This window comes from Typopeltis vanoorti, chromosome 20 (assembly GCF_054136105.1).
Source record: "Typopeltis vanoorti isolate ZY-2024b chromosome 20, IOZ_Tvanoo_1.0, whole genome shotgun sequence".
NCBI lineage: Eukaryota > Metazoa > Arthropoda > Arachnida > Uropygi > Thelyphonidae > Typopeltis > Typopeltis vanoorti.
The window spans coordinates 90,455,924-90,472,387 of NC_143568.1; the positions used below are offsets into that span (position 1 = coordinate 90,455,924).

Here is a 16,464-nt window from a genome sequence, read left to right on the forward strand (position 1 = left end):
ACCATGCATTATGCAGAGCACATAATTATGGAAAACTGAGGGGTTGGGTTTCAGTGGTTAAGGATGCTAAATGAGGCTCAATTATTACTATTACTATGGGTGACTCCAGGGAGTTCTTAGACTCATCGAGGGAGGCCCTAAATGTCCACTCAACTATACGACATTCTCACAGTATCTATCATACCTTGCCTTGAACTCACTCACCGTCATAGCACCCACAACAGACTCTGGCAGCTTATTCCACTCATTTACCACTCTAAAAGTAAAGAACCCAGCTCTAACACCCCTGCTAACCACACTCTTTCCCAGCTTCCATAGGTGTCCCCTAGTTCTCCCACCACCAATCCTGATCTCAAAAATATCCTCTGAATTAATCCTATAGAAACCCTTTAGCAATTTGAATGTCTCAATCATATCTCCCTTTTCTGCCTATCAACTAATTTCTGCAACCCACAAATCTTCAACCTGTTCTTATATGGTTGATTCCATAGACCTGCTACCATCTTAGTCACTCATCTCTGGATCCTCTCCACCTCCTCCCCATCAAGAAGGAACCTAGGTGACCAAATCTGGGCACAGTAGTCGAGATGAAGCCTTATCAAGGATCGGTACAGAGGTACAATAACTTGCTTGTCTCTACTCGTCAAGGTATTTTTCAACAACCAAGTGAGTTGATGAGCTTTTTGCAATGTGCTCCCTAAACTTCATCTCCCTATCCACCAACACTCCCAAGTCCCTGGCCTCATCAATCTCCTGGAGTACAGTTCCACCAATGTGGTATACTGCTGCTAATCTTTTCACCTCAAAATGCATAACCTTACATTTTGTCACATTAAATTGACTCAACTATATGACATTCTCACAGTATCTATCATACCTTGCCTTGAACTCACTCACCGTCATAGCCATTCTCCTTAGCCCAGAACTCCAATCTATCCAAGTCGTCCTGCAAGATTTTGACATCTTCTGCATTCACTATTGCCCTACCCAACTTTGCATCATCAGCAAACAAATAAACTATTCCTCTTAGATCCTTCCCTATATTGTTAATGAACAAATTAAACAGCAGTGGTCCAAGAGCAGAACCCAGCAGCACACCACTAGTCACAGGACGTCTTTTGGACTCTACTCCTGAATAAACTACTCTTTGATATCTCTCCATCAACCACCCACCTATCCATCTCACCAACCCTATATCCATTCCCATATGTTGTAGTTTACAGATTAGAATTCCAAATGGTATCCTGTCAAATGCCTTAGCCAGGTCCAGCAGTATCACTGTAAACCCATTACCCTTATCCAGTTCAGCCATCACTGTGTTATAAAACTTGAGCAAGTTACTGAGGCATAATCTACCCTTCACAAAGCATTGCTGTCCCCTGTACAGTATCTCATTTTCATCAATCTAGTCCTGTATTTTTCCCTTGACTACTTTCTCCAAGACCTTGACAATGACTCCTGATATGCTGATCGGTCGGTAATTTGCAACCGTAGTCTTGGATCCTCCTTTATGCAGTGGAACTATTTTCCCCTCTTTCCACACCTTCGGGACTAAACCTGACCTGAGACTCAGATTAAACAACATGGTCAAGGGCACTGATAATTCTTTAGCCGCTTCACGCAAGACCCATGCCGGTATACCATCCAATCCCACAGATGTATTCACATTAAGGTTCTGTAATAGACTATTCACCTCCACTTCATTCATCACAATTCCCGTATAAACTAATGGTTCCTTTATTTTTTCAATGTCACCACCTGGATGATATATTTTTGCAAAGTGCTCGCTCAGTAACTCCATTATATTGACTGATTCAATGACCTCCTTACCATCGTCATTCCTTAAAATCATTTTGCCGTGTATAGTTTTTTTTTTGCTTGCAGCATATTGAAAGAACTGTTTGGGATTCTCTTTAGCTTGCATAGCAAGTTTCCTTTCATAATCCGCTGTTGCTTTTTTTACCACACTCGTTACCCTTCTGGCCTGCACTTTATACTGTTCGTGTGCCTGCAGGTCACCTCTTTCTTTAAATTCCCTCCACAGTTGTTTTTTTTTTTTGCAACTCAAGCTTAATGGTCTTATTCATCCATTTACCAACTAGTTGTTTTACTATTTGGACCCTAGGTATACAATTAGCCATAACCTCCTGTAAATGCTCCTTGACCACTTCCCATGCTCTATCGACATCCAGCCCTTGCAGTTGTACATGCCATGGCACTGATCCAAACAATCTCCTAAGCTTGTCATACTTGCCAGCATGGTAATTCCACATATACCCTGTCTTAATCGAAAATTCCACACCTTTAGCCACCTCCCAGGTCAAGGCCTTATGATCACTCTCACCAATAGGTGGCAACATGGTCATATTCATTACAGTCAAATTCTCAGATGCTATAACCAGGTCAAGCACTCTCATACCCCTAGTATTTTCAATTACATGCTGTCTCAGATAGTTATCCCTTAATAATTGAATAAAATCCATTTCCTTCCTCACGTGTGTCCTCTCCTCCTTCCAATCAATGTTGCCATAGTTGAAATCCCCTATAATAATTGCCCTCCTCCCACTCATTTCATCAATTTGTTTATGTATACTATCTCCACCATCTATTCCATCACCTGGTCTATAGCAGCACCCAACTGTATATTTTGTTCTGCCAGTCTCAATCTCACACCAAATAGCCTCGAATGAGCTCTTTTCACTATTCTGCGATACAACTTCAATTCTCCTTGGCTGCAGTTCATCAGCTATCATCAATAACACCCCTCCCCCCATTTTATTCTCTCTGTCCCTCCTAAATACACTATAACCTACACATTCTATCCCACTAACTATATCATCTTCCATCAGCCATGTTTCACTAATGCCAATAACCTGTGGCCAGGAAGAGCCAATCAAGGCCAAAAATTCTTTGTTCTTGTTCCTAATACTCCTGGCATTAGTATACATGAAATGCAGTGGTCCCTTTGTCCCACCCCTATCTTGATGCGTTATTCTAACTATCCCATACTGATTTTTTTGTCCTTAGTACTGGCTCAGTTACATTATATACATTCTTACACTTAACTGTCTCACTGATGTCTGCATATCCACTCCCCCCCCCCTTGGTAGTTCTAGTTTCCCTGGTTCTGCACATCCATTTTCACTTCATTCAGAAACACTTTTTCCAGTCTCCGCACACCAATCCATTCAAATGCAGGCCATCCATCTTGTATAAATCCTTTCACCCATCAAACTCATTCCACACGTCCACGAATTCCACACCACACCGTCTGATTAACCTGCGCATAATGTCATTTGCGATTATAGCCCTCCTTCTAAACTCCTCTCTGTCATACTGTGGCAACAGACTCACCATTCTAACTCTGTCACTCTTTTCTTTCGCTACCTTCAACAATACTTTCAAGTCCTCTCTCATAAAAAATTTATCTCTTTTCAATTCATTCGTACCCACCACAACTATCAATTCTTTCACCCTCTGTTTTTCCGCTCAAATACTCTCACTTACATCCTTAAATTTTGCACCCGGTAAGTATGATTTAGTTAAACTCTCATCTATCACTCCTCTTAATAACGAGTCACCATACAACACTCTTTCCTTCATTTCAGAAACTCTCTCACTCTTACGCTTATTTTTCCTTTCAAACACTTGTTTATTTACGTTAGCCGAATCACTCTGGAAAGAGTTTTGCAGGTGCTCTAATTGCCGCTGCGCATTTTGTATCACTGCGCGCAACCTAGCAATCTCACTCCCTACAAATAATTCCTCATTTTTTTCATCATTTAAACCATTTTCTGTCTGTATAGTTGCTTTCACTCTTTCTTTGATCACCGCTCTCATTGCCATCTTGTACAACATAGCAATTCCCTAACAAGCCACTATTTTCACTCACATTCTGGCTTTCTTCAACCATAACTATCTCACAACCTGACACATACTTCAACTCCTCACTTTGCTTACACTTTCTGCACATTCTCCCACCACTATCACTTTCAATCCAAACTCCAGCCTCATTCGGGAATGCATACATCCCACACACATCACATTGGACAAACTCCCTTACATTACAGTTTTTGATGAAAGGTGTCGTATTTTTGGACGCCATTATCTTACGTCGCATTGGCGCCATGTGCTATTCTATGAAACGTATCTTTAAAATATTAATTAAATAAAACGGAATTCACACTAAAATCACACAAACACAATAAGCTACAAAAATTAGACAATATTACATTATGATTTAAACCTATATTCTAATTTTCACTAAAAAATTACACTTAGCTTTCAGGAGCTCTCTGAAAACACTACACACTGTGTAGCCCTCTAGCGGCGACCTCCACCCAACTCTTTGAATAATTAAATAAATAATTAAAAATAATAAGTCTGGTTATAAGTGATGATTCACATTGTTTAAATTGTTGTTAATATTACAAATGTTGGTGGAGTGGATGTGAATCTCTTTGAATGGATTTCTGTTGTTGCATATTATATTTGGGGAGATTTTTTTTATCTGCAATACTATTCAGATTTTTCAAATTCCAGTTAAAGGATAGACATGTACTGAGAATGAAATACCCACAAGCCCACTTCCTACACAAACAGAAAGTGAGCACCCCCATTTTCCAGCCCATTGCCTGGCTTCATTTGTTTCTCTGTATACTACAGGCATGACATAACTGAGTAAGCAGCTGCAGAATTATTCACTAGCTGGTTAGGAAACCTCTTAATGAGTTACCATCAGGTTTAGTCCCATGTACTATCTATCATAGCAGCTAGCTTGCAGAATTATTCTACTGTTGTATGTTTGAGTCAGGTGGCGGAGGGGGCATCCCTATGAAGCTATCACTCATACTGCAAAGGTGGACAGGGAGAAGAAATCTTGTTCTGTGGACCAAACATGGCAACAACCACTTCAGGCCTGCAGTAAGCAAGGCCGTTGCTTCACTACGATATAGTAGGTATTTCATCCAACTAGGGAAGATATGTATTTATGGCTGCAATACTTGCCAAGTCGCATTTGTGAAATAAGGCCACACAATGGGAAACTGGGGTTACACTTGGCTAAGAGAGGCTTAATTTAGTTATGTGGCTCACTAATAAAACATTTTAGGGGAAAAAAGTTGATAATGTATGTGATAAATAGTTAATGATTTGAAAAATTTATGATTTACACCTGCAGTGAGTGAGTCACAGAAATCATCCTCAGTGGCATGAAGGCATTCCATCCAAAATTCCTCTCCACTCTCTAAGTCTTGGCTCAACAGAAGATGTATGAAAACAGTGAAAGAAAAAATTTAACTTACTGCAGGTAGCTTGCATTAAGAACCCAAGCTTCATACTCAGTCTGTCTCTGGAAGCACACAATAAATGTAAATCAGCTATCAGCAAACCTAAATCCAGCTTCATAAAAGTCACTAGCAGAAAACCTGTCTCTTGTCCAAATGGCAGCCATTTGGACAAGAGTTGGCACCACTGTTACAGCACCAAAAGAAAAAGCTTGACCTCCTAGCATCACTCTTTTCCTTTAACTCCTGCATAGACAACAAAGGCAAATCACCTCCTTCCATACCAGCAACTGAGCTCCTGTGGCCTTTTGGCAGAAAGACATAAGAAAAATATTAAATAACCTGAACACTACAAAGTCATCTGGTCCCAATGGTATTTCTCTTATTGTACTCAAACGGTGTGATCCGTACACCTGTCCTCTATCATCTCTTCAATCTTCTATACTCAGCTGGCACTTATCCCATCTCATGGAAACTTTCATATATCCAACCGATTCCAAAAAAAGGGAGACAAAAGCCTACCAGCCAATTGACATCACCTCGGTCCTCTCCAAAATAATGAAATTTTTCTGCGACCACCAGCATGGATTCTGCCAATCCATATCCACAGCTGATATCTTAGCCTACATCACTCACCACTGGACACATGCCATGGAAAGGTTCATAAAATGTGTACTGCTGCCCTTGACATTTCCAATGCTTTCAATCGTGTTTGGCATCACAGCCTGCTTTGCAGTCTATCTTCTTTCTGTCTGTGTGTCATGGTGGATGGATTCCTCTCTTTGAGCACCCTCTCTCAATGCATAAGTACCTCAGGGCTCTGTTCTCTTACTAACCTTTCTCTTATACATAAATGACCCACTCTCAATCACCACAAATTCTATTCATAGCTTTGCCGATGAAAGCACTCTCTACTCATCCTACTATTTTGACAAGCCATGTAGTTACCAGACATCCCTTACATCAAGATCTTCAACCATTACTTTAAACACTGATCTCCATACCATGCTTCAGTGGAGAAAAGATAACCTAGTCTTGTTCAATGCTGCCAAACTGCAGTCCTGCCTTTTTTCTCACAAAGGGATCGCAGCTCACCTTCCATCACATCACCAGACAGGATGCTCTCTCTCCTTGGACTGATATTTACCTCCAACCTCTCTTGGCACAAATACATCACATTAGCTTCATCAGCTTCTTTTCTGCTCAAGAAGCTACTTTACACCCACCTATCCAGCTGCTAACCCTATATAAATCCTAAATCCACCTGTCCTTAGAATACCGTACACACACATTTGCACCTAAAACCTTCTGAAAAATTCTTGATGCTATCCAGAGGGAAGCAGTTCAACTTATAGATGACCCTTCCTTCACAGGCTCACTTCAACGTCTATCTCACAAATGTGGTGTTTCAGCACTGTCTCTTCTACATATACTTCCTTGGTAACTGCTCCAGTGAACTGGCAAACATCATTCCTCTACTTGCTGTTAGGCCTGTTAAAACAAGAGCAGCTGCTGTCCAACATCCCTTAGCTGCAGGCTCATTGAACCTGCTTCTCTTCTTCCTCATTTATTCCATCTACCTCTGTCTTCTGGAACAGCCTTTCTCGTGATGTTTTCACCAACAATTTCAACCTACAGCTCTTTAACAAGAATGTCAATAGGTTTCCTCTTTCTCAATCCTCATCTACTCCTCAGATACAGCACTGATGTGCTATAGGTTCTTGTACTATCTTGCATGTGGGATAAATATACACTCATGTTCATAGAAACCGCATCACCTTACATAAATATAGTTTCTAGTAGTTAACTGCTCATTTTCATTGGTTTATCATTAGACATTCCATTGTATTGCATTATCTATCATTCCTATGGGTTTCTGTAAAATGTAATAGTTGCTGCTATTGCATCAGAATTTTTTATGTTATAAATAAACAGCAAGAGCTAGTTTTCGCTTTTTTTTTATTGTGCTGTGATCACTATGGCTAGTTACATGCAGTTAACACCTTGCAGAAAAAGTGTGATTCAAACTTTGAATAGAGAAGGCTATTCCACTTATGAAATAGCTAAAAGGGTGTCCTATAGTCAATCTGCTGTGTGATGGCTGCTGTTGAAAGTGAAGGAAACGAGATCTGCCAAAAGGAAGAAGGGGACAGGAAGAAAGCCACTGTTTACACCATGCCAAGATCTAGATCTAAAGTAGCTCTGTCTCAAAAATCACTGTGCGTCATCCAGAGAACTGAAACGAGACTGGGAAGAACAAACGAGAGTTATGGCAAGCTCTGTACCTATCTGGAGAAGATTCGTTCAGGGACTGATAACCAGGTGACCTAAAAAGAAGCCCTTATTAACCAAAAAAATGAGATTTTCTCATTTAAATCGATGCAAAGAGTATGCCAAATGGACCATTGAATGTCTGGTTTCAACAGTCAAATTCTCAGTCAGTCAGATGATCTGGGGTTGGGAGCTTTCAGCTTTCATTTCACAAAAGGCTCAGTGAATGCACAAATGTACTAGAAAATTTTAGAATTGCTACCTACTATCTGAGACTACTTTAACGTAAAGACGAACTGCGCCTTTCAAGATGATTCTACCTCTTGTCATAGGACAAATATTGTAAGTAATGCTATTATAACTCTAAAATGTACCATATGAATTGAGTTTAGTATTTAAAAAAAAAGCTTTAGTTTTTGTTACAGATTAATAAGTGGCTCAGTGAACACTCGATTCAGCAACTACCATGTCTGGAAAACAGCCCAGATCTCAATCCCATTGAGAATTTGTGGTACCAAATGGAGACTGAATTACACAAGAATTATTATTATCATCATCCAACCTCCATGGAATTAGAGACTCATCATGAGAGGCACATACTACTGCATATAATGCTCATCCAGTCATGCCTTAAACTGATTCGATGTGTCTACGTTCACAACATACTCAGGCAATGCATTCCACTCACCAACCACTCTCCATGCAAAGGTTCTTTGCATGGAGAGTGGTTGTTCTTTTCTGTTTTCTACTTCTCACTCCTCTGCTCACACCATCCTTATATAAATTCCAGCAATGGCCTCTTGTTCTACACCCCCCTTCTCCCATTCTATGAAAACTCTCTTCCATGTCAGCCTGACCAGCTTATATGTCTCTATCATATCTCTCCCCCTTCCTCCAATTCACGAGGCTTTCCAATTTACATTCTCTCAGTCTGCCCTCGTACTCCACATTCCAAAAGACCACTGACCACCTTTGTGAATCTTCTCTGGACCCTTTCCAACATATTCTCATCACCATTAAAACACAGTAACGAAATCTATGAACAATAATCCACATGAAGTCTGATCAAGGCCTTATACAATGGCATCATAACCTCTATTTCGCATGTCATGGTCCTCCGCATCATTGCCATTATCTGATGTGACATCTTCACAACTTGTGCAATGTGGCCCCTGATTTTCAGATCCTTGTCCACCATCACTCCTAGATCTCTCATCTCCTCTACTTCCTTTAAAGTTTCCCCACCAAGTGTATACTTTGCACTCCCCAATTTTGCATCATCTGCAAACCGCAAAGCTGCAAATCAATAGTTAAACCCATAGATACAAATTGAATAACAATGGTCCCAAAACTAACCCCTGCGGTACACCACTAGTGACCTTCCTCTTTCTAGTTACTGCAACTCCAACTTTCTGATATTTATCTGGCAGTCAGTCACTGATCCAACTCAGAAATCTGTTATCCAATCCCATCTGTTTCAATTTATTTAACAGTTCGTTGTGTGGCAGTCTATCAAAAGCCTTTGCAAAATCCAAATACACCATTGTATATGCATCTTCCCTGTCCAAGGTATTTGTCACCTTGTTATAATACATAAGTAAGTTAGTAAAACATTATCTCCCTATAAAAAATCCATGCTGATGACCAGAGAGAGAGACTACTGCTGTTATCAACCCATTTCTGTATCCTACTTCTCACCACTTAAAGGAATGTTCCAGGGAACTGGCAATAGCATTGCCATGCCTGTTTAATAAGAGTTTTAGAACAGCACAGGTTCCAATGGAGTGGACAGAAAGTAGAATTGTTCCACTGTATAAAGGTGGTGATAAGGCTGAAGCTTCAAATTATAGGCCAATCAGTACATCTGGAGTTGTGGTGAAGGTACTAGAGAGATTGGTGAGAAGTAGGATACAGAAATGGGTTGATAACAGCAGTAGTCTCTCTGGTTATCAGAATGGGTTTTTTATAGAGAGATCATGTTTTACTAACTTACTTATCTATTATAACAAGGTGACAAATACCTTGGAGAGGGGAGATGCATACTGGAAACTCAGGTTTTCATCCCATAAAGTAGGCAAAGTAGCCAATGGAACACATGCAATTAACAGACCTAACCTGACCTTGAGCACAAGTTGATTCAGCTGTAAATTCAAATAAACCAAACCCAATCCTCATCTGCACCCCTACATAAACACAGCAGTGATATGCTACAGGTTCTTAAGTACCCATCTCTGAAGATGCACTCGCCACATCTAAAAGGTAGCCAATTCTAAAATCACTACGCTCATGAAAAGACTATAGACCTCACATTTTCTAATTACACTCCTAGCTAGCTTCCAGAGATGACTCCTGACTTCAATCGTATTACTTCTCACCTGTCTACTTCTCACCCTTGGAAGACCACATTTACTCCTATTCTGATATCATAATTTTCACTAGGCCAGTTATCATCTTGATTACTGCTACCAGGAAGTAACTAAGATGAGTTATTTCAACTTTCTTCCCATCTCCATGGAATCTCCAGGAGATCACATGTGAACACAGAATAGAGATGCAATCTTATCAAAGTCTAATAAAGTAGACATTAAATTCTTTTTCTTATAAGTTAGTGTGTTCTCTTCAACAGTTAAGTTAGCCAACCAATGCAGTGACTTAATCACCTTAGTTACAATGTGGCCTTTAAACTAATTCATCCACTAAAAATTCTTGCTGCAATAACCCCTCTGCCACAAAGTCTCTACCTTTGTTGACTAGTTGTAGCAAATGCCCGCTAATATAATATATTGCCTGAAATATCCATCTCTAAATGCATTACCTGAGACTTGGCAAATATGCTTATGTGGCAACTGACACTGAAATTCAGTGTCAGTTGCCCATATAATCAATCTATTTAAGTCAAACTGTAGAGATTCTGTAGTTATGTCTCTTCTTAACTCTGCATTATCAGTAAATAACTTGATATCACCCTCACTAGTATTACAAGTTAACAATGATGATCAAGGTACAGAACCCAAGTACATCACTTTTTGATACTTATAGATAGGAGAGTAACTGACTGATAAGTTAATTTTACATAATCATCCACCTATATTGTATAACAACCTTAAAAGTTGTATCCTGTCAAATGCCTTTTATTCAACTCTGCTGTCACTTTAGAACAGGAACAGATTGCTAAAGAAAGACCAGCATTCAACAAACTATGTTGCAGAGCATCTTGGTACTGTCTACTCACCTTTGGATGCGATTCTTAACCACCCTTCCAATACTTCAAAGACCATACTAGAGATATTAATTGGGCTACAATTTACAATTCACTACATTAGTCTATAGTCCATCCTTCCATAATGAAATGTCATGTTCTCCTTTCAGTCATTAGGAATCTTGCATCTGTTGAGACTCTAGTTGAACAATCAAGTCAGGGTTATCACTGCTAACTCTTTTGCATATTTCTTCAGCACCAGTGCCTATATTCCCCCTAGACCAACCGATATATTTGAGTCATGCTGTTGAGTAACTTTAATACCTTTAACTCATATACCTCTATTCTTTCACTCATTTTCTCCTCAATTTCATCAAGAGAGTTAACTGGGGTCTGAATGGAATGTACACATTACTAAAGTGAACACATAAGAAGCCAACTATTTCTTGTGCATTTCACACTTTTTTACTATCTGCATTCACTAGATTTTCCCCCAGATTTCCTTTAGTCCATTAGTCTAATTTTTTTCATAATTTGATTTTGTCTTCTCACCAAAGCTGCCATTCACCTAGCCAGCTCTTTACAGTACTCTTAAGCCTTGTCATCTCAACATTCTTCAAACAATATCATATTTGCAACATTCTCTTTTTTGCAGCTCTTGCTTTAATGTCCTTTAATTTCTTTCAAATCATTTATTCTGACTAACACAATCATATCAACACATGCTACTTGTTTATGTATTAAGTTACAATTCAGTTCTTTGCTTCTAGAAAACATGCTTTCATTGTTCATTTGTCGAGTGTGCTTTTGATCACGGAATCACTGTATATCACCACATTCTTCTTAGTTCTTTTCTGTTTTCTTGAGCCTCTCTTCACTTCATATGTTTTATTTCCTTTCCTGCTCTTTGCTAAAGTATGGAAGTCGAGCCTCATCTCAAAGGAGACATTCGTCTTTACAAGTGCACAAGCCAGTCTATCTTTCTGAACAACTCCCAGATCTGGCACATTTCAAAAAGCAGCGACCAATATTATAAATAGCTTTGGAATTACTTGTCTAAGAAATATCCTGGATTACTCCTGGGAAGACCACATTCCCAATTCTACTATATTAGATGAAACCCAGCAAGATCCTCTAGTCAGCACTATTCAAAGAAACCAAATAAAATGGCTCGACCACCAAATTAGACATCCACCCCTCTGTACCCTTTTAATGCTCTGGTCTTCCATGTCCCTACAGATGGAAAAAGAAAAAGAGGCAGACTCCAAACTCCATACTGGAAATACATCAGTAATATTCTCCCCATCCCCCCCCCCCCCAACTCACTGCATCAGAGATCCATCAATTAGCATATGACAGAGAAGCCTGGTTTTCCTTCACGTCATAACAACCTCCAAGTCCTATCTTAGTGTACACAGACTACTTATTTGTTTTGATTGGTTTCCTTATTTATAATTATAAAATTATAAATAAATGATGATGATGAAGAAGTACTTTGCTAAGTACTTTTTAAGTCTCCCCAAATAACACAAAAAGATATCTATAAATAAAATCCCACCACTCTGCCAACCAATCAGAATATGGAATCTTGAAAAGTACTAAAATCAAGTAACCCAAAACTATCTCAGATTTACTGTAACTAATATACAGACAGATCTTGTAGAATCTGAGAAACTCTCTGAATGAATACAAACAGGTGCATGACAAAAGAAATTCATTAAAAGAACACAACTTTAGTCATTTGTGAACATTGCAATATTAAGTTAGTATTTCATCCAAAAATCAAAAACACAAATGTGTTAGATTGCACATCTATAGATCAGCTTTTTTTTGCTTTTTTTATGTTGAATTTTATTTTGATTATGCCAATTCAAAATGCAGGACATATAGATATGAAATGAAAATAAACATGTTAAAACATACAAGAGTTCCATTACTAATCTATTCTTTTATTTTATATTATTCTTTTTAATTCCTGATGCTGAATATAATATACAGCATCAGAAATAAATAAAAAAAAAAGTTTGTTCCCTCTTTTTTTCTTCTTCTTCTTTTTTTTTTTTTTTTTTTTTTTTTGTAAAATGACAATTAGAATTTGGTAATCATATAAAATATAAAGAAAAGAACTGTAACACAAAATGAAAGCCATTTATCAATTAGCAGTATTCCTTCATTCATTCTTATTTACATGTAAATAATAATGAATAAAATAAAAACTTTATTCATATTTTAATTAATGAAATTAGTATAGTCAAAGTATATAAATGGAGAAGGGAGAAATAATGAACTCACCGTGGTCTGTATTGCGTCACAGTTATAGTAGCTCCATCAAGAGTTAATTTGTGAAATATTCTACCAATACTCAAAAGGCATTCTTCCTATAAAAATAGTAACATATTTTCATAATCGTAATAAAAAGAGGTTTCCATTACATCTATAACTAAGAATTTTTCCTTATTATTAATAAGTCTGTTTCAATGATTCAATCATATCTGATGATAGGTAAAATTTTACATTAGTTTTATTCCATGACACCTAAAAGGAATTCAGGATTATCTTGAAGTAGAGTGCACATGGATGGTAGAATTATTACCAACAACAAAACGCTACATGTAAAGGCAGCATTAACAGGCTCACGAGTTTTTTTTACTCATGGATGCAAAATCTTGCCAATTTTTGTGAATGCATTCCCAGTGCTGCAGAATATGCAATTCATAATGTGTCTATTGCAGAATATATTCTTGAGTGCTTGGCCTTCTCTGATGAGGATAACTTTCACATTTCCAGTAAGGTACACTGACACAATTGTCAAACTCAGGGAAGTGAAAATACATTATAATGGATCAAAAATGTGCTCCATCATAGAATCCCTGACATTGGATTCATTATACCTGAACATTCTGCCAAATTATGCAGTCCTTTGATGAGCAGTTTCAGATAGATGGACTAGGAGAGTAAGTCTCATTGCATGAAATTTCAAAGTCACCAAACCTGATCCATTAGGGTTGTGTGTGTGTGGATACATAAAAGATCTTATGTATCAAATATGGTGAAGGTTAAGCATACTAGTGAATAACCATTGTTTACAATTTGTTCATATTGGACATACTATGAAATACCTGGCAAGAGAACAAGTTTTGACCACCAAGTGTAAAAATGTAGAAATCTACAGATAATGAAACGGTGTGATTCTATTTCCATTAGTTTATGAAATATATTATTATTATTACTGTGTGTGGAACTCCATGGAGTACAAAGACTCATTGTGGGAGACCCAATTCATCCACACAATCTATCATACCTCTCCTTGAATCCATTAACACTGACAACTAACTCTGGCAATCCCATTAATTCACAACTCTCCAAGTGAAAAATCTAGTCCTCACACCCCGACTAACCACACTTTTATTCAACTTTCAGGGATGACCTCTTGTTCTTCCCCTCTAGCTAAGTGCCGAAACATTTCCCCTGCACCAAGCCTATAAAATCCTTGAAATAACTTAAATGTTTCTATCGTATCCCTTCTTTTTTGCCTATCAACCAACTTCTGCAGTTGGTTGATAGGCAGAACTGCAGTCTTCAATCTATCCTCATAAGGAACGTTCGATAGACTACTCATCATCTTGGTTGCTCATCTATGAATCCTCTCCACCACGTCATCATCATCATCCCCAAGAAATACAGGAGACTATACCTGAGCACAGTAATCTAGATGTGGATGTATCAAAGGCCTTATAAAGAGGAATAACAACTTCCTTATCTCTACTTGTGTGTTCTTCGACAGCCAAGTAATCTTATGAACTATCTTAGCAATATGTCCTCTAAACTTCAACTCTTTGTCTACCACCATCACCACCCCTAAATTACTAGCTTCATCTATTTCTTGGAGTCAAGTTCCATCAATTATTATTATTATTATTATTCGTGACACCTCCAAGGAGTCCGAAGACTCATTGATGATTAGAATACGTGTGTAGAGGCTTAAGTGCTGTGAGGACATCATGTTGGAGGCTTAATGGATTTTTTTACAACACTCAAAAATAACTAAAATAGAATTTAATACTTCCTATATTTCGTCCTAGTCACTAGGACATCTACGGGGATTACAAAAACAATTAATGTAACATATACACAAATTAACAAACAATACTAAGCCCAACCACGTGGGTGACACTAAAGTCCTATCTAGGTAGAGCGCCCTCTAAGGGCAGTAGTAGGTGGCCTGGAATGTAAGGTGGGAACTCTGGTGATGAGTGTTTCCCAAATCTTCGGAAGCTTAATGCAACCATATTTATTGAGATTTAGTTGGTTTTTGAGAGCTGCTGCTGCTTCTAAGAAAAGTCTCTCTTTCTTGAATTTGCTGTGGTGGAGCATGGTGGTTTTCTTCCATGATACCCTGTGGGTGGTGTCCAAAACATGGTCAGCCAAGCCTGAATGGCCATAATTGTGTTTGAAGATGTAAGACTTGTGTTCCTCTAGACGGATGGATGCTGATCTGCCTGTCTGTCCAAAGTACGCCAGCTTACAGGAGCAGGGTACTTTGTAAACCCCAGGCAGAGAGAGAGGAGGGAGCTGATCTTTCATAGAATGGATACGGGTAGCTTTGCAGTGGGGCTTATATGCTGTGTGTAGATTGTACTGTTTTAGTATCTTGGCTATTTTTTCGGATGTGCCACGGATGTAGGGTATGGTGATGGCATTTTTAAAATCTTGTTGACGAGAAGGACGGGGAATGGGAGAGGAGTTGATTATTTTTTTGATACTGTGATCGCTGTAGCCATTGGAGAGGAAAGTGCTGTGTATGTGGTTAAGCTCAGTAGTGAGGGCGGTTCCACTGGAACAAAGATTGTGGGCTCTCTTGGTAAGAGTTTTAATAATGCCATATTGTTGAGAGGGATGGTGGTGGAAGAGTTTGTGAATGTATCTGCCTGTGTGTGGGTTTTCTGTATACGGTGAAGGTAAGTGTATCATTAGGCAGGCGTGTGACTAAGGTGTCTAGGAAGGGTAAACAATTGTTCTTTTCCTTTTCCATAGTGAACTGGATTCTTGGATGTAGACTGTTGAGATGACTGAGGAAGGAGTCTAACGTGTCTGGGCCATGAGGCCAAATAGAGAACACATCATCTACATATCTTAGCCAGATAAAAGGTTTGAGTGGGGCTGAGTCTATGGCTCATTTTTCGAAATCTTCCATATAGAAATTGGCAGGGGGGGGTGAGAGGGGGGAACCCATGGCAGTTCCCTCTATCTGCTTGTAGATTTTGTTGTTCCAAGAGAAATACCCAGAGTTAATGGCAAAGGAAAAGAGATCTAAGATGTCAGAGGGAAAAACGTTTTCTAAGAGAGATAAGGTGTCAATTAATGGAATATTGGTAAACAAAGAGGAGATATCAAAGCTTACCAATATGTCTGTCTTCTTCAAGGTTAAATTTTCTGTGAGGGCTTTAAAGTGGGTCAAGTTTTTTATATAGGAAGGGGACCATCCGGTGAGGGGGATCAGAGAGTTGGCCAGCTGTTTAGATGGTCTATAGCAAGGTGCATTGGTAGCATCTACTACAGGCCTGAGTGGGGAATTGGGTTTGTGTATTTTTAGTAAACCGTATATTCGGGAGGGACGGGAACGGAAAGGTTTAAGTTTTTTCGTGACATCAGGGGGCCAGGAAGATACTTTTTTGAGTAAAATTTTTAGTTTCTTAACTTGTGTTTTTG

The 16,464-nt window shown here is 38.8% G+C and overlaps 1 protein-coding gene across 4 annotated transcripts in view; it reads right to left on the reverse strand.

The window, feature by feature from the left end:
- The window catches only part of Iml1 (GATOR complex protein Iml1), a 414,032-nt gene that overhangs the window by 176,294 nt on the left and 221,274 nt on the right, over positions 1 to 16,464 (reverse strand). For all 4 annotated transcript variants that reach the window (XM_090410642.1, XM_090410643.1, XM_090410644.1 and 1 more), the window contains exon 23: positions 13,048 to 13,133. In XM_090410642.1, the coding sequence (XP_090266768.1) occupies positions 13,048 to 13,133 (86 nt within the window). The remainder of the gene's footprint in view (positions 1 to 13,047; positions 13,134 to 16,464) is intronic.